The 19,512-nt window shown below is 38.5% G+C and overlaps 1 protein-coding gene across 1 annotated transcript in view; it reads left to right on the top strand.

Annotated features, from left to right (window-relative positions):
- LOC126425001 (E3 ubiquitin-protein ligase UHRF1-like) overlaps positions 1 to 17,185 on the top strand; it is a 61,668-nt gene extending 44,483 nt beyond the window's left edge. Inside the window, exons 10-13 of the mRNA XM_050087899.1 lie at positions 4,840 to 4,996; positions 8,308 to 8,532; positions 12,942 to 13,040; positions 13,155 to 17,185. Of these exons, the coding sequence (XP_049943856.1) occupies positions 4,840 to 4,996; positions 8,308 to 8,532; positions 12,942 to 13,040; positions 13,155 to 13,304 (631 nt within the window). The 3' untranslated portion in view covers positions 13,305 to 17,185. The remainder of the gene's footprint in view (positions 1 to 4,839; positions 4,997 to 8,307; positions 8,533 to 12,941; positions 13,041 to 13,154) is intronic.
- The last annotated feature ends 2,327 nt before the right edge of the window (positions 17,186 to 19,512 follow it).

Below are 19,512 nucleotides of genomic sequence, written 5' to 3' on the forward strand. Positions count from 1 at the left end.
AACCAGCCACTGTTAATAAAGCTATTTATTTACACAGATAGAGCCATTAGCTATTTTGCTAATGTCAGTTCATCTTCAGAGGGATGTTCACATTTATTTTACAGTGTGTGTGGTGTTCAACTAATGTAAACAGAAACCAATATTAATGTGAACAGTAGTCTAAGGATGAAACAAAAACTGTCAGTTTGAAACAGGTAGTGGCACTGTTTGTGTAAATAACCATAATCATCAACAGTGGCTGGTTACTGCTTTCGTTTTTGTTAGAATCAGCTTTTAAAAACTTCCTTATTGGCACTTAGGACCAGCTAGTTTAACATTCTTACCACTCTGGATACCAAGCCTGTGCATAGCTCGGCTGCATTTGCACTTGATGTAGTGGGTGCTAAGTTTTGTATCTTGAACTACTACTGGGACAACGTGCAGATGATTTTGCTGTTGAATTTCAGATGTGTGAGTGGTTTCTCGGACGAAGATAGATTTTCTTTGTAAAGAATGTAAGCATTCAGAAACATTCAGCCAGTTATGCTGGAAACCACTTCCTTCCATAATTTCAGTCTTCCTCTCATCCAGATAAAAGCACGTCGTCATATCTGAGGAATCAATCCCTCCCATGTATTTATTAAGGTACGTTTACACTGGGATACATGTATCGCGACATGTATGAGCGACATGTCAATTTGACATGTCGCGATACATCACCTCATACAAAAATTCACGGAACTTGTATGCGGACCCTCGAGCTCATACATGTCGCGTATACATTTTGTATATCGCTTTTTGGCCATATACGCGACATGTATGAGCGACATTTGAAGAACTCGCGCATGCGCAGTACTATCATTTCCTGTCGTCTTGTCGACTGCCGCTTATTTCGACGATTAGCGCATGCGTAGTACCAGGCTTTTTGGCGGCTGTTTGAGTTTTGAAGGTGCCGACTGTCGTTTCGACGTTAATGTGTCTGCATAGAATATCAAAAAGTGCCATATGCAACATTATTCTTCGTGTTTGCAAGGCCATTGTGCAAGTTTTATCCCAAGAAGTGAAGGTAAAGGTTTTATATATATCAGAGTATGTAATACATTATATAATTTTTTCATGCATCTGGCACGTATATCAATGTTTTGCTATTATTCCGGCGGCCTCGCGTGATAATGTTGACAACGGATGCCGACAATCGTGTGTGAGACGTTGGCATTAGCAATCGCGCGACAATGCAAATGTTTTGTCATGAAATCTTCGTTTTACGAGGAATCCCCAGTAGCTAAAAAACGGAGTGTTACTGCCAACTGATCCTCTGGTGGAATCGCTTCCCGAAAGTTTGTGTTGGTTTTGGACACAAGAGGAGCCACAAGTGATAACAAACCGCGGAAATCCTCCATACTCATCCTAACATAATTTCTAAAATATGCGCCATCCTCTAGCGTTAATTCGCGAGAAACTCTCTGTGCCACCATCTACGCTTCCTCCCCCTTTTCGTCCTATCATCTTCCAAAAGAGCAAGTGTATCAGCACAGAAAAATGTGAAATCTTCCAAATCGTCGTCGGAAGCTATCGCACAGTGATACATATCAACCAGTGTAAACGCACGCTCATACATGTATGAGGTTGATACTTGTCAACTCACACAAGTTGCGATACATGTCGCAAAGTCGCATATACATGTATCTCATACATGTGCCGATACAAATCGCAGTGTAAACGCACCCTTATACTGAAATGTGACATCGGGTTTCTTCAAAGGTTGTCGTTTGCGAATACTTTCTCTGACACTGTTGCAGTAGATGAGGAACTGATCAACAGAACTGGATTTTTCTGTGACACCTTTTTCCTGAAGCCACAGAGAAGCACAAATGCCTTTCTAAAGAATTTGACCAGCCCAATGTCAAATTTGGAAAGAAGATTAGGTGGGAGAAATTTTCTGTTCCTCTGTATTGTGCCAGTTAGGAAGGTTCCCATGGAATACAGTTTTTCCACTACTGGAATTGACGTGAAAAAATTGTCACAGAAAATGTTGTACCCCTTGTTCATGTAATTACCAAGAGCAAGTAATTTTGTAATAACTACATAGCCTTATCCGTGCTCTTTTAACTCCACTCTATCAGCTTCACATCTTGCTCCACAGTACACATAAAATCCAAGGCAGTAGTTCACCACAGAATCACATTGCATCCAGAATTACACCCCATCTGTGGTGATGTTTGTTAGGGAGATACTGGATGAGTTGAGAATTAGTCTTAGAGCCAACAAGGCTTTCGTCAACACTCAGCTGTTGATGAAGCATATAATGGTGATGAAACGCATTATTGGCAGTGTTCAGCATAATGTCAAACTTCGCAGTGGGGTCGTACACTGGATGCCCAGGAGGGAGCAATTTTGTGTTGTCTGTAGAGTGGAAAAATTTTAAGAGCAACTGAAATGTATTTAGTGAAAACATTCAGGAAAACCATAGTTGCCATATTTTTGTCTGTGGACCAGTGTGTGCCAGTTTCTTTATGAGTCCCATATTTAGTATTACTACCCCAAAAGCCCTCTTTTCTGGCACTGAGGTAGTATACCACTTTCTCACACGAGAGTACACTGATAAGTTTACGTTTACTTTGAGGAATAGCCGAGCATATCTGTTGCCATTATTGTCAACAGTTGCACTGGGAAAACAGGTAAAAAAGTCAATTGGCGTAGCATTTATTGATACATGTTTGGGGCCTGGTAATTCTGAAAACGTGAAGCGGTGAGGAGCAGGATTGTCCAACTCATCAGTTCCAATTTCAGCAAACGTGTTGCTGGCTGCAGTCAATTCTTCAACATTGTCTTCATCGCTGCTGGGTGCAGATTAGACTATTGATGACTCGCATGATGAGAAATCACCACTAGACCACTCATAGATCGATCCACTGTCCGAAAAACCTGCAAAATCGTTCTCACTTTCACTACTTTCCGTGGTATACATCGCACTCAAACAAGACTTCTTGCTTGGCGGCACCATATTACCTTCGAAATGAACGAAAAACAACCTTGTGTTTGGAACTCGAAAATATCGATTATTGGCATCGACGATCAAAACAAAGTACTTGACTACTATCTTTCGACCTTTGTTTGTCTTCACGATATCGATATACCACGATCTGTGCCTTAGTTTGAAAGAAAAGTGTGCAAAAACGGCAGTATGATTAGATTGTACCTGGCACTTTTCGTGCATACCGTGTGATCAGATTAGATTGTACAGGGCTATTACAAATGATTGAAGCGATTTCATTAATTCTCTGTAGCTCCATCAATTGACATATGGTCACAACACACTACAGATACGTAGAAAAACTCAAAGTTTTGTTCGGCTGAAGCCGCACTTCAAGTTTCTGCCGCCAGAGCGCTCGAGAGCGCAGTGAGACAAAATGGCGACAGGAGCCGATAAAGCGTATGTTGTGCGTGAAATGCACTCACATCTGTCAGTCATAACAGTGCAACGACACTTCAGGACGAAGTTCAACAAAGATCCACCAACTGCTAACTCCATTCGGCGATGGTATGCACAGTTTAAAGCTTCTGGATGCCTCTGTAAGGGGAAATCAGCGGGTCGGCCTGCAGTGAGCGAAGAAACGGTTGAATGCGTACGGGCAAGTTTCGCGCGTAGCCCGTGGAAGTCGACGAATAAAGCAAGCAGGGAGCTAAACGTACCACAGCCGACGGTTTGGAAAATCTTACGGAAAAGGCTAAAGCAGAAGCCTTACCGTTTACAATTGCTACAAGCCCTGACACCCGATGACAAAGTCAAACGCTTTGAATTTTCGGCGGAGTTGCAACAGCTCATGGAAGAGGATGCGTTCAGTGCGAAACTTGTTTTCAGTGATGAAGCAACATTTTTTCTTAATGGTGAAGTGAACAGACACAACATGCGAATCTGGGCGGTAAAGAATCCTCGCGCATTCGTGCAGCAAATTCGCAATTCACCAAAAGTTAACGTGTTTTGTGCAATCTCACGGTTTAAAGTTTACGGCCCTTTTTCTTCTGCGAAAAAAACGTTACAGGACACGTGTATCTGGACATGCTGGAAAATTGGCTCATGCCACAACTGGAGACCGACAGCGCCGAATTCATCTTTCAACAGGATGGTGCTCCACCGCACTTCCTTCATGATGTTCGGCATTTCTTAAACAGGAGATTGGAAAACCGATGGATCGGTCGTGGTGGAGATCATGATCAGCAATTCATGTCATGGCCTCCACGCTCTCCCGACTTAACCCCATGCGATTTCTTTCTGTGGGGTTATGTGAAAGATTCAGTGTTTAAACCTCTTCTACCAAGAAACGTGCCAGAACTGCGAGCTCACATCAATGATGCTTTCGAACTCATTGATGGGGACATGCTGCGCCGAGTGTGGGAGGAACTTGATTATCGGCTTGATGTCTGCCGAATCACTAAAGGGGCACATATCGAACATTTGTGAATGCCTAAAAAAACTTTTTGGGTTTTTGTATGTGTGTGCAAAGCATTGTGAAAATATCTCAAATAATAAAGTTATTGTAGAGCTGTGAAATCGCTTCAATCATTTGTAATAACCCAGTATTTGGCACTATAAGGACTAAACTTCTGATCAATATGCACACTGCAAAGTTCACTAAGATTTATAAAATGGCTCTAAAACTATTGTAGCAACATACCAGTTCTCTCTTTGAAAGTTCAGTCATTACAGTTTTTGTCATTTTAGACATTAATACAGCTGTACTTTACTAAGTTCACGTCTTCCGTTAATCAGTAGAGAATTAATTTGTTAATCTTTTCATATGGCAGCCGTCACTGTCACTAGAACATGTTTTAAAAATTTGTCATTTTTTAATGTTTCAGGTACGACGGCATCTACAAGGTCGCGGAATATCGCCCAGAAAAAGGGCAATCTGGTTTCATCGTATGGAGATACTTCCTGCGTCGGGACGACCCAACACCGGCCCCGTGGACGGCAGCTGGAAAGAAATTAATAGCATCTCTTGGCCTTCAACTTGAGGTCAGTGCATCAACATGTCGTATACCATAACGAGCCTGTTACATGAATTTTAATTAATTTTTATGAGATCAAATGTCACGCTCTCCCAGTTGCCTCCATTTGTGTGTCTCTGTTCCAAATTATTTCTCTCTTATTAAACTTTCTTGACTTTACTGGATTACTGCCAAAAATATTGCTGACTTGCACATAATATGGGTAAATCTTGAGTCATTGCTGGCAATAGGCAGTATACAGAAACCCCTCCGTCCATCCAAAGAGGGTAAGAGGAGGAAATGGAAATTACTTTGAATGGTTGCTGATTGAATACTTCCATGTTAATGATGTGTAGTAATTAAACTATAAATAATTCTCATGCAGTCTCACAAGTGGCTTAACAATTAAATCATTGGTCTAGTGCATTGTTGAGTGAACAATAGGGTGTATATGTGATTAGTTCTTTTCACTGATCATACATACTGCCTTTGCACCAAATGAGAGCATCTCTGCTGTCTGTTTGCCAGCTAAACTTGGAGCAGATGTTACTTGGCCACGGTGTCTTGCAGCCAACAAATATTTCTTAAATGTGATCCTCTTGTTGTTGTGGATTTATCCTGAAGCATGTGTAGGACTTGACAAAAAGATATTGGTGCAGCGATGCAATGGTTGTGAGGATGACATCACACGATAAACTGAGAGTTACCCTTTTAGACAACTGTTTTCTACAATACATTTAGGAGATGATGTTTTCAAATTTTAAAAAAAATCGCACAACAGACTGTCCTCAGGCATGAAAAGCAATATTAAATACAGGATGTATGTTGAAACATGACCATTTGTTTCTACACTGCCAGACAAAAAAATTGAAGCATCCAAAAGGAGAGAAAGAAATGAAATTAAACTTCACAGGTCAAGGTGGTATGCGATGTTATTTCAGTGATAAGAATATTGAGTCAAATCACAAAGACCTTGGGAGTATGGATGTACTTGTCATTATGACATTGCATCCCTTCCGGCCTGGATGGATGCCCTGATTTGGCTGGAAAGGGTGTCATAAAGCCGTTGTATTCTCTCCTGAGGCAAGATGGCCTGCAACTGCTGTATTTACTCGAATCTAAGCCGCACCTGAAAAATGAGACTCGAAATCAAGGGAAAAAAAAAAAAAAAAAAAAATTCCCGAATCTAAGCCACACCTGAAATTTGAGACTCGAAATTCAAAGGGAGAGAAAAGTTTTACGCCGCACCTCCAAATCTAAACAAAGTTAGTCCATTGTAATATGAGACACAATTTAGGTCGAATGAATGACGATACAGCTACAGTAGTTTAGTTCGAGTCATAAGCTTAGCAGTTAAGCTTTACCAGGTAGCCATTGCTATGCGTCAGGCTCTCCGTCCGTATTTATACGGGTACCCTTCCTTTTTCACGTGCTTCGTCTGGTTTGAATTGATTGCTTATTTTTCTTTGATCTGATAAGTGCCGTTCTCTTTGTTATAGGTGTTTATGTCACTCTAAGCTGAAAATGCATTACTGTACTGTGTCATGCATTGTTTGTCACATTCTGATAATGAGTGTTTATGGCCTGTCGTCACTCGCCGCATGGCTTGCTTTTGTGCACGCTACCACCTCTTACAATTTAAAAAAAAAAAGGAGAGAGAGAAAGAGAAAGAGAAATCGTCTCATTAACGAAACAATGGGAAGAGACTGCCATTTGTTGTTACATACACTGCTGCTTTCTTTGATAATGATCAACAATCACCAAATAATAGACTGCGTATGATAGAAAATGTTCTGAATGAGAGTTTAGCGAAAATTTTTCTTCATTTGAAAATCTTTGCACACGCCTCTTTAGTTCATTACATTCTGCACAGAAATTACAGTAATCTTAGATTTAAAAATCTACCCAATTGCCGTGCATCATTTCTGACTGTATCACTATTAGGCATAAGAATAATTAATACGAATATAAACATGACATGATATGTATATTCTTCTGCGTTCGCTGTTGTCTCACTCTAGTGTCATAGTTTATTAGGCATACAGAATTTAAATGAATAGCAGCAAACACGTAAGAATACATGGCAAAATGTTAACATTTGTATTATTCTTATGGTGAAGAGAATACTGCATGTGATTCACATTTCAATTCAGAACGTAGAGTTGGCCACATTGACAACCATCCCAAACAGTCTTGCCAGTCAGATTTTTGTAGTACGTTGAAATGCTGCTACGATGAACAATACGGAATTTGTGCTTACTTCGTTGGATAATGTATGAAAATGCGAAACTCGGGGCAGAGAAAAAAAGCTCGTCTTCCACCATTTTTTTATGCAGAGGTTTTGGTGCCAGTATTTATCTTTGTGCCTACAAAGCATGCCTGTTTAGCGTTACATATATTCGACGACAGAGTTGTGGCGGCACCTACCAACATTTTTCAGAACTTCCGCTTACTTTGCACTCGATTTTTGGATTACAAAAACCGGAAAAAAGTGCGGCTTAGTTTCAAGTAAATATGGTATTGTAACTGATCCTTGGTATCCTGGATACTGGTTCTAGGAATGAGTTGATGTCGTAACTGGTCCCAGAAATGTTCTACCGGAGACAGATCGTGTGATCTTGCTAGCAACAGGAATACCTCAACATCATTGAGAAAGTTATGTTGGATAATGGCACCACAATACTGTCACATCAGAGGTAACGTGAGGACATTATATGTCTGTGAAGAACCATTATGCCCTCAGAGTTCTTTCAGTCACTATCAGCCAGGATCTGAAGTCACACCCAATGACTGCCCATGTCATGACACCAGGATTGACAGTGCTGTGTGGCCGTGCGGTTCTAGGCGCTTCAGTTTGGAACAGCGTGACCGCTATGGTCGCAGGTTCGAATCCTGCCTCGGGCATGGATGTGTGTGATGTCCTTAGGTTAGTGAGGTTTAAGTAGTTATAAGTTCTAGGGGACTGATGACCACAGATGTTAAGTCCCATAGTGCTCAGAGCCATTTGAACCATTTTTGAACAGTGCTTTGCCTCACCGAAACATTCGAAGAATGGGACCTCTCCTCAGGTAGTGATAGTTGTAAAAGGTTGTGCAGAACTGAAAGTCATTGCTGAACACAATGTGACTCAGTTGGTTGGCAGTCCATGCTTCCCGGTCATACCACCACCCCAGATGCGACTGGTTGTGTTAATGTGTTGGACTCTAGCATTTTGGGTTTACATGTCACCATTTTATGCAGTGCTGATAGTGTGGTGAAAGTTAACTTTCATTGCCATTTCCATGGTTACCTTTTTTAAAACCAGTGAAAGGTGTTTTATTTGAATTTATATTCTTACAGGTGCCAGAAAACTACGATGTAGCGCTCGCAAAGAAATCTGGAGATAAGCCGAAGAAAACAGCCAAACGTAAATTAAGCAATGGAAATGAAATAAACTTTTTCACAAAAAAGGTGAAAGCTGAGCCGTATGTGATTGATGCAAAAATCCAAAAAATTATTGCCAAAGACAAGCAAAACACAAAGCTGTGGGAAACCTGCAGTTCTTCACTTCAAGATGGCAAAAAGGTAAAGTCCAGTGTACTAAGCAGGCACAACGTTTGTTTATCCTAAATACGTGACATTAAAACTTCTAATGTTTCACTAATCTGCTAATATAATTATGTGTTGAAATTGTGATTATTTTTAACTTGATAATACAGTTATTTCCTGTGGCAGGTGTAATATGTGATGAGGTTGGAACCTGTAACAACCTTTGTTTTCATGTGTTAGGTAGAAATACCCTTCTTTATGACTCCACAGATGAAACTGTCACGAGTAGTTTATTAATTAATCAGTCAAAAACCAGAGCTTGTAAATATTGTAGTTACCAGTTATTAGTAAACCCTGTAGCTTCAGTAGTGATGCAAGATTATGATCTCAGTTTATAGAATTCACGGAGGAAAAGTAAGTCTTTTTTTTTTAATCCCTTTTTTTTCCACTCAGCCATATTTATTGATGTCAGATATACATGCTATTGATTTCAGAACCAAACTGCTATGTCTCCAAGCATCTTACAAGGGCACAGAAATCAATTTACATCTTTGTCACCTGATGATAGCACTGCAAAATTCAACTATCAGTTGAAGTTCAGATACACTTTAACTGACTGACACATCCAAAATTTCACAAGTTCAGTTGTGTAGATCAGTTGAGACATCTTTCTGCTTGTGTTGATATATGAAAAATAGTCCCATCATGCCCTCCCCCAGGAAATGGCGTAGATGTAGATGGATCCCTGCCCCTTTGTAAGATACCTGAAGCTGGATCTGAAATTTGGCATTGATAAATTTAACTGAGTGGGATAGTAGAAAGGAAAAAGAGAGGAATAAAAATATTTGGAAAGCTAGCAAAATTTTCGTTCTCTTTTTCTGTGTACCTGTCGGTGCTCAACACTTATTCAGTGAGTGGTCTCCTTTACTCCAAAATTGTTTACATTCTGCAACCACTTCCCTTACTATTTATACTAGGGCGAATCGCTCACAAACTGGAATTATTTTTATAAGTTTATTTAAGCTTCAGAAAAATTCATACACGTGGAGATTATTTTCCTATATAGTCTGCTGAACAGAATAAGACATTTTTCCTAGCGGAATTTTTGGTTGAGTTTGGACAGCTGTGTGTGATCAAGCATTGTCACGAAGCACGGTCACATCCCTGATTGGAAATGTGAGCCTTTGCTGACGATATGGCCATTTTGTTGCAATTTGTCCATTTACCTCGAGATGATGAAATTTGTGCTCTGTGGTGAAAAATTAGGCACCCGCCTTGTGGACATTTTCTGAAATCCAAGGTTGTTAGTAATGATTGTCTGAGTACCACAGTAGCGTATGCCAACCTCAGTAGTGATTTCAGTGACTGTTATTCAGCAATCAACTTCAGTAAGTTGACTGACAGTGCAAATATTCTTCTCAGTCATGCAGGTCCTCGGGCAACATCGGTGAGCTGAATTCTCAACTGTTTCTCATTCTTGTAAAAACTTGTTTGTGCCTTGTGTTGAGTACATGAGAGTCTTTCTCAGGGTGATGTCACCAAATTGTGCCACAAGTGTCCCAGAGTTTTTAATGATTTTACAACTTCTCTTGTGAGAAACTTTATTAAAATGTGTTGTTGCACAACAGATGACTGGAGCTCTTGGTATGACATTACGATTCTGATTATGAAACGGTATGACACCTTAGTTGTGAAGAACAACTGCTGGAAATGTAAAGCAGCAATGAGCAGAGTCTGTGCTGCTCTCCATTTGCAAAAGTGTGTGTAAAACAAAAATTCTGTTTGATACATGCTTCACCCTCTTATTAAATTACATTTTTCTAATCTTTCCTTTTCATTGTCACAAGATGTAAATTTAGTCTCTCTTGCACATGATACAGACACAGGAATGAATGGTCTCATGGCGACTCAAATATTTGCCATTTTCATGAAAAGATTCAAGCCAAATATTTTGGAAAGACTCAATACATACAGTTCAGTATATCTAGCAGAATACCGTAGCTATAATGTGTTTGGATGATGATTTTCAAGAAGGATTTTTTAGGGACTACAAAAAACAGAACTTTCGGTTAAAATAAAAAAATCCAGTGCCCTAGATTTTTTTTAGTGCATTATTTCAGTTACTTTTGCCGTGCACACAATTCTAGCTAATTGGGATTTAAAAATGGGAAAGAGATATTCTGAATCCAGACAGAATTTCCACTCTGTAGAGGAGTTTGCACCGATTTGGATCTTCTTGACATTAAAATTGTGTACTGGTTCGGGACTGGAACACGGAGACAACTACTGTACCGACTGAGCTAGCCAAGTTGGACTCAAGACCTATCCTCATAGTTTTTACTTCGACCAGTACCTCTTTTAACTCCCAAACTTGATACAAATTTTCCTGTGTCCCGTACAGGGCTAGCACTTTCTTTTGGGAATTCTAGACCTACAAGGTATGCAAGAGACCTGGGGTAAAGTTTCGGAGATAGGGGAGAGGTATTAAACAGCACATGATACAAAAATACCATTAATGAATTTAATGAATTGTTACTACAATATGTTACAGTAAGGTGACTGAGACCATCAGTCATGTGTAATGGCTGCTTGCGTGGCACAGTGAAAGTATGCACATAAGATTATAGTGGTGATTTGTTTCCCTCAATACTTTGATAGCGAAAGGAAATGATTTATCAGTGTGACCTTTCAGTTCCCAGAAGGCATTCTTTCTGAAATGGTGAATTTTGTGACATGTGTAGGTGTGTTTCTGTCTGAAAGAATGAAGTGAAAGGGGTGATAGGACCTTCATTAAAACTACGGAACTCTTAAACGATGTGAGTGTCGGAGGTGAATGTTTACCGTGAAGTTATATGAAGACCAGTTGAAATTTTACCCTAGACCAGTTCACTATCCAAATAAACTAGCAATGAGACAAAACTTTTCCTGCCAAAATAAGACAACTAATCCCATTGTGAACATAATTTCAAAGAAGGCAGACAGTGGCAGCAGTTGCACATTGACAGTAATGACATAAATTCACTCAATACTTCTATCAAAACTGGCGAGCTTCTGATTTGTAACTGACTGCCTTCGCCGGTGAGTTTTCCACATCACAGATGTTATAGCATTTTCTGGATTCTTTAACTCCCACAAAATGTTTCTTGCTTTCTTTGGTTCATGACCTGTCCATTTTCTGCAGCTCCTGTGTGAACTGCAAACACCAACTACGTGATATATTAGCAGTTGATCTTTTAATAGATTTTGGCAGTATAATCATGGTATGTTTATTCATCTGTAAAGATTCATATCATCCAAGTTATGTTGAACTGCCAGAAGTATTAAACTGAAAACTGAAGTGAATTGACAGTGCCAAAGGTAGAACCCAATTGTGAGGCAGCAGTGTAGTACATGAAATTGCTTACCTTGATTAGCAGTTTTTATAATCCTCAGCGAGTAAAGAATATGGCAGCTATATTGGTTGAACATGAAAAGCAGCTGGAGATGTAGAATTTGGTTGTGATATTTGTTGGACATTTACTGAGTAAAGATCACAGCTATCAGTTCCAGTCCCTTGGCAAACAAAGGCCAAAAGCTGCATATGTTGGAAGCTCTTATATCAACAGTCCTCGCATAATGATCAAATTGTCAACCTCAGATAAGTACTTCTCTCCTGTTCTTCATTCACACCCCTAGTCACTCTGTTCTTTCTGCACTGTCCACTCCATTCCAGTCATCTATTGGTCCTTAAGTTAATGTCATTGTGGCCATCAATGTATTCTGTTGTTTCATCATACACATATCTACTCTGCAGTTAAGTGTAATTCTGTATACTTACATGAACTATAAAACTGCAATTCATGTGGCAGTTGGCACCAGTTACAGATTTCGATTTAATTGTAGCATGATCCTACATCCCAAACCATTTTTACCTCTCCATGTACTATTTCTCAATGGTTGGATGTTGTTTTCTTGTATACCACCTCTGAATTTGTTTACTGTTTCATTTGTATATTTTTTACTATTTTACAATTTTACATGCAAACATTTTAGGTTATGCTTTACTATGTTTGTTATGAATATCAGTTACCTACAGGTTTCTTGCAACCAGTCACATTTTATTTATTATTTTCACTAAGCATTTAGAAGCTTTAAACTTCAATCATCAGATAGATTTATGTTAGTTAAATAGGTCATGTATGTGCCATGTGTTTACTTTTTGGTAACATTGTGTGCACATTTTGTTTCTGTCTGTTTTTGTGTAACTTAATGCTCCCTCTCTTCTTCTTCTTCTTCTACTACTACTACTACTACTACTACTACTACTTTTTCTTCTTCTACTCTCTAAAAACTAACCCACAGCTCCAAGGAGGTGAAGTTCCAGTGCCACCTCATCCTACTATTTATTGACTCAGCAGTATATGCTTTTTCTATTTCTCAATAGTTTTTGATATATTTTTTTGCAGAAATATCTCGATGCTGTTATGGAAAATTTTTCTTGCATATGTTGCCAAGAATTGTTGTATCGACCCATTACCACGCCCTGTAATCACAATTTCTGTTTGGTAAGTGCAAAATAACAGCAAATTCGTTGTTGAATTGCATAAATCAGGGTATTAAAGCTATCCTGTACAATTCTGGTTGCAAAGTAATTATGCCTTAATTTCTTCTCTTTGCAGGATTGTATGCAGAGAGCTTTCAAGGCAGAAGTCTATACTTGCCCTACATGCAGGGAAGACTTGACCAAAAAATTCCAGTTTGTTGTGAACGAACATTTATTTGGAGTCCTGAAGGCATTCTTTCCTGGCTACGAAGAGGGCCGCAAATAAATCGCTGTAAAATACTCTCTCCACAGTGTGAATTTTAGCCCAGATATATTGTTTGTAAAGATATTTACTCAAATGTAAGAAAGACTTGTATTATACGCAATACTAATATCGTGCATCCAATTCGTGCATCAATTTTTGTTACAATCTTGTATTGTTTTAAGTGTTCAAGTGTAATTGTCAAGGGGCCGTGAGCAGTGCAAAAAATCAAATTTCAAAAAGTCATTGTAGGTTATACAGACTTTATGATTTTTTTCTGATCAAATAGGCTTAGAACATTGTTTGCCTATGATCTGTGTTTTTGATAATGAATTTTTACAGATCTGTCAAGCTAGGTGTATTAAACATTTACCAAGTGCAAAATATTTCTTTCTTGTGTTTCTATATTGTTGTTACAGAGATTTTTGATTTCTGGCATTTCTAATGATGCAACCTCAGTTTTAGTAGTTTTTAATGGATTTTTATGCCGTGTAGCCTATGCCATAAATTTTATTGGCAAGTACATAACTGTCTGCTGTGCAGCTTAGCTGTGGCTGACCTGTGTACATATTAAAATTTCATGCTTTACTCTGCAATGGCTCTGCCATAGCTGTCTGTGCAGAACATTATCTCTTGTTACCAGTACCCCACTTTTTTGTTTTATGGTTGGTTTTGTGACACATGTTAGGGACGGTAGCTGTTAATCTTTGCTTAGCACAGCTGTACTCCTGTGCAGACTTATTTTATTGTTAGTTACATATAGAATAGTGTCTATTCTGTGGTTAATATCCTGTTGGACCATGCTTTATTCCTTTGTTGGTGGTTCTTTATTAAATTTATACATTTTAATTGTAATTGTTTGAATAACAGTTATTATGCAATTCAGATTGTTGTTGTAATGGCTCAAATTCTTCGGAACTGTGAAAGATTTCGGTATATATTCTGTTGTTTAAAACTTTCAGACTTTTAATTTTGGAGTTTATCAAAATTTTACTTAGGGATAAGAATGAAGATTCCCATTGTTACTGTTTATGCTTATGTTGCTATATATGTCTTCTCCACAATAGTGGATCAGCCTTTTACTTGGGTTCTACATGATGGAGTTTTGTTAACTGTGACTCGGACTCAAGCACTCTCATCTGTCTCTACCATATCATTTTTCTTGCTGTACTGTAAATAGAAATTTATCTTTTTACAATAGGCACAATAAAAAGATTCACACAACCACAGCTTTCGGCTATTAAGGCCTTTGTCAGCAGTTCACACACACACACACACACACACACACACACACACATACACACACACACACACGTAAGTTTGCTGAACCTACATAGTGTAGTTTCAGCTCTCTGAGACTGCAGACGTGTGTGCAAGTTGCATTTGCGTGTGTGTATGTGTGTACTGCTGACAAAGGCCTTAATGACCGAAAGCTATGATTGTGTGAATCTTTTTATTGTGCCTATCGCGACTCAGCATCTCCGCTATATGGTGAGTAGCAACTTTCCTTGTCTTGTATTGTTACATTCCCTCCTGGATTTTCCATTGTTTTATTTAATTTATCTTTTCGTCACGTGTGAAGGTGACGTGGCTGTTTTTGAATAACAGACAACACTTGTAATTCATCTCCTATTTTACATTCATTTTTTTTCTTTTGCTTTCTCTTGATTATCTCAGAAACTGAGATTGTGGAAATGCAAAATCTTTTCTCCCAGTGTATTTTTACAAATATGAGCAGTATAGTATTTATTTCATGCTGTAAAGGTTTGCCCATTTGTGACAACAACAATATTGCATTTTTTTTGCCCAAAATTGTTTTGTTGACTGGATAAGAGACAATTGCAGTAGCATTGACTGTACTTCATCGCTCCCATTGCATCCAAAGCTCTTCATATATGGTTCTATTAAACAAAAAGATATTAAATCATTTTTATGCTTTGCTTTATTTATAATATGCAACCATTTGTGTAATTCATTAGCTTTAGAATGTGTTGTGTTAAATGACAAAAATAATTGTATTTTATACTTGGTATTTTTGTATCTTAAGAGTTATTTGGTGCACATATTTTATAATGACAGAGAAATACAGGATTTTAGATAAATACCACATGAAAAGAGTCACAAGGTTTTATTTTTATTTCTTTTTCATTTATTTTTGTTGTTCCTGTACTCCACTTCATGGGTTGAAATGTATGAATAGTTTTGCAGCAGTAATCTGCACCTGGTGAACATTCTTGATTATCAGCCATTTGCTGGATTCAGATCTTTTCCATGAATTCCAGTCTTCAACTATATGCATCCATGTTGCTCTTGCATCATTTATTTCTTGGAATCCAGTGAGGCATTTCCTTGGTCCATGTACTATATTGTGGTCTTTGCTACATATGCTCCCCATTTCTACATCATTCTCATTCATGGTTGTTATTACGTCTCCTGGTTTGTATCTTGATCCGTTTATTTGTCATTTAGTAGTTCCCAAAACTTGTAATACATGCCAGATGCGGAACACACTAACACATTTGGCATGTTCCTTCTGGTTTAAATTACCACTGGCACTCCAGGCCTTTTGTACTTGATAAGTTAATTTTTGTTGTTACCTGTCAATTTATCATCCTCATCTGTCCTTAAAAAATTTCTATTGTTTTTGTGGTAGTATTGTGAATTTGTTTTATTTTATTTGCAGTATGTTGATCATTGTTACAGTCTACTTTCTATTTGATTTCTTCTGAAAGAATTTGTTAAGGTATCATATCCGTAGTTGAAAAAATCATTCAATAGTACCTGTCTTACCTTAAGCTTTAAAATGCCCTAATATTATTTTGTTGTGGGACTTGCTGCCATTCATCACATTTTCTGCCTCCTCAATGTTAACATGTTGTGTACACTTGAATGAATTTTCCTGTTTGCGTACATACCTTATGTAAATGCCACTTTCATCTGTGTCCATATAATTGTTTATTTTTCAAGATAAGGCTTCATTCAGTGTAACCTGGTATGCCTTCATATTTCTAAATTCTCATAGTCTAAATTTCTAATTCCCTTCCTGATAGCTGACTTAATCTGATTCTACTCTGAAATATTTTGTTTATTTTTAGAACTAGCTGTGTAGAGATTTCCTTAATAGCTATATCATTACCTTTACTTTTCTTGTTCACAATAAAGCAGTCATTTTAATTTCCACCAAGCTGCATTTCTCTGTAATAAAAATGTTCTTATCTTGTATAACTCTTATCTGATCTACACGTTTTCAGTACTTCTGACAACCTCACTGTCGCATTTGATCTTACTTTATTCCTGTAATTTATCTTTGACTGTAAGTTCTGCAGTTGACTGATGCTATAGTCTTTGCAGTACTTTTTTAATAATGTGTGCCAAAAATGAAATCATTGAGTTAAATTAAAAATATTAAGATTTAAGATGAAAATTAACCTGCAAAATGAGGAGTGTCTACTTAATAATTGCATAGACAGATACAGTTGGAGAAGAGTTGTCACAAACTGAGAAATGAGGAGCATAAAATCCAGTGTCTTTTCTTGTAGTTTTTCTTCATGTAGAGAAGGGCATGGTAACAAAATCGGGTCTTCCGCCCATTTTCTCATCCTGCAAAATCCAAACAAAGATTGGAAAGCAAGAAATTGCATTTTGTGTTTCTCCAATGTCTGGGGCAATGCTGTGTTCAAACATTTTCTGCTGGAGTTACTTTGCAAGCACTCGTCCATTACATTTAGTGTTAATATGTACCTGCTGTTGAACAGAAAATACAGGACTGTATAATTCGTGTATTAGTGTACATTCCTTTTAATTTTTGTGATTTATAATCATGTGGCTTTTAAGCAAGAGTGTTTGTACATACATTATTTTTTTAATGTATACCTCTTCAATTCATGTCACTTTAAAATGACCAAACATTCCTATTTTTAATAAAAAAAATATGAAAGTAAGTGAATGTTTTGTTACTATCTGATCCTTTATTGTACATACATAAAGATGCCAAAGAAATTCTATGCATGTAAAAATTTTCATTGTAGTATGCTGTATTTATTTCCACTCACGGCTTCCGTATTGTAAGATGCTAATGCTCTGTTGTATGGTGACACTCAAGTCAGAGGTATCAGATTCACATCTGAGTGCTGGAAGAAACTTTCACCACTAGTATTTGGGTTGGGAAGAGACTTTCCTTATCACACCTTGTGCCACTGACCTTGGGTAAACACCAAACCCCTCTGCAGTGTCCTACAAAGTTATGGAATTTGAAACAGGTGATCATGATCTGTTCATCAGTTGAGCACAGTGTGTGTTATTCGAAATAAGTGGACTGTGTTTCACATTTTCCTTCTCAATTCCATTAACACCTCACACAGTTGACATTCACATACACTAAATAATTAAACTTTTCTTAATGTATAGGGATGTGAAATTGAGTTACTCGAACCAGGGCTTTAACCAATTGACATCGTAATTGCTGTCAGATGAGGGTGTTGATAGAGGCAAACCCCTCTGCCTCGGTACGGCATACAGTGATTCCAGCATTCACCATAATGCTGCCCTATACTTCATTCAGTAGTAGTTATCGATTATCCAGTGAGATCTGTGGTTGGGAAAACCAACGCCCAATCACAGATCTTCGTAACACTCAACAATATGATTTTAACACATTGTTCGCCATGAGGCCACCTCTTTACAGCAGAGGTTCGTGCCTGACACCATACAACTGCCGATGTTCACACACTCCTCTATGTTTAGTACAATATATAGTGCAGTACTGTGCATTAAATTGTATTTCTTAATATGTAATGTAATTGGATAGATCAAGAATCTACTCACGAAGTAGTGACAGAACATACATATAAAAATTTATTGAAATTTGCAAACTTTTGGAGCCATTGGTTGCTTCCTCTGGCAGAAAAGTCCAATGGGAAGGAAGAGGCATGAAGGAAAAGGACTGGTGAGGTACATGAAATAGGGAGAGATTGGAATAGTCACCCAGAACCCTGTGTCGGGGAGACTCACCAGACAGAATGGGGAGACGTTGGTGACTGCACTGGATGAGATTTGAAAATCTGAGAGCTTAAAGCTGAATGGTGGAGGGGTTGCTTTATGCACACCTTTTGAAAATATTTTAATTTAGTCAGTTACTTTATATTTTAACTTTTTGTTTTAATCGATAAAAATGTGGTTCATGGTGTGGGTTCCTGTAGTCATGTCCTAGTTCATGAACCACGGGCAACGTATGAGTGGCCAAGTAAGTGGTCCCGACAGTCGGGGATACCAGTTACTTTGGAATAAGGTTGGGCATCTCGGACATATTCTGAGTCGTGGTCACCTTTGTGCTCATACGGCAAAGACTACCAAATCCACCGGTTAGTCCCTCAGCCGTTAGGGGTTAAACCCAATGGGACTCTGGGCAAGTAAGGCTAGCAACCTGCTTCCCTGGTACTTTAAATATGATGCTGGCAACAATCAGAGCAAAATGCCTCGGATCTTTGGAGGTGACGGAGTCCCGCCTCTAACTGACAAACCAGGGACTCCTAAGATACGACTTGGCAAACAAATGGTAATGAGATGGGGAGCTATTAATATCAATGGGGGCTACTCTGGGAAGAATGTAGAGCTGGCAGAGGCTGCAAGTAAGATGGGGCTGGACGTTTTAGCTGTTAGTGTCATTCTGGTAAGGGGTGAGAAAGAAGAGGAAGTGGGAGAATACAAGGTCTACCTGTCAGGAGTCAAAGCAGGAATAGCACAATGGGGTGTAGGGCTTTACATCAGGAAAGAAATGGAACCCAGCGTAGTTGCAATAAGGTATGTAAACAAACGACTGATGTGGATAGATTTGACAGTGTCTAGCAAGAAAATTAGGATTGTGTCAGTATATTCGCATTGTGAAGGGACAGATCAAGATAAGATGGATAGTTTTTATGAGGCACTCAGTGATGTAGTTGTTAGAGTAAAGGACAAGGACAGTGTTCTGCTCATGGGTGATTTTAACGCCAGGATTGGAAATCGAACAGAAGGGTATGAAAAGGTTATGGGTAAATTTGGAGAGGATATGGAGGCCAACAGGAACAGGAAACAACTCTTGGATTTCTGTGCCAGTATGGGATTAGTAATCACAAAGTCCTTTTTTAAACATAAGAATATTCACCGGTATACTTGGGAAGGCAGGGGAACCAGATCTGTCATTGACTATATAATAACAGATCAGGAATTCAGGAAGGCTGTGAGGGACACACGT

Source organism: Schistocerca serialis, chromosome 10 (genome assembly GCF_023864345.2).
Source record: "Schistocerca serialis cubense isolate TAMUIC-IGC-003099 chromosome 10, iqSchSeri2.2, whole genome shotgun sequence".
In the NCBI taxonomy this organism is placed as follows: Eukaryota; Metazoa; Arthropoda; class Insecta; order Orthoptera; family Acrididae; genus Schistocerca; species Schistocerca serialis.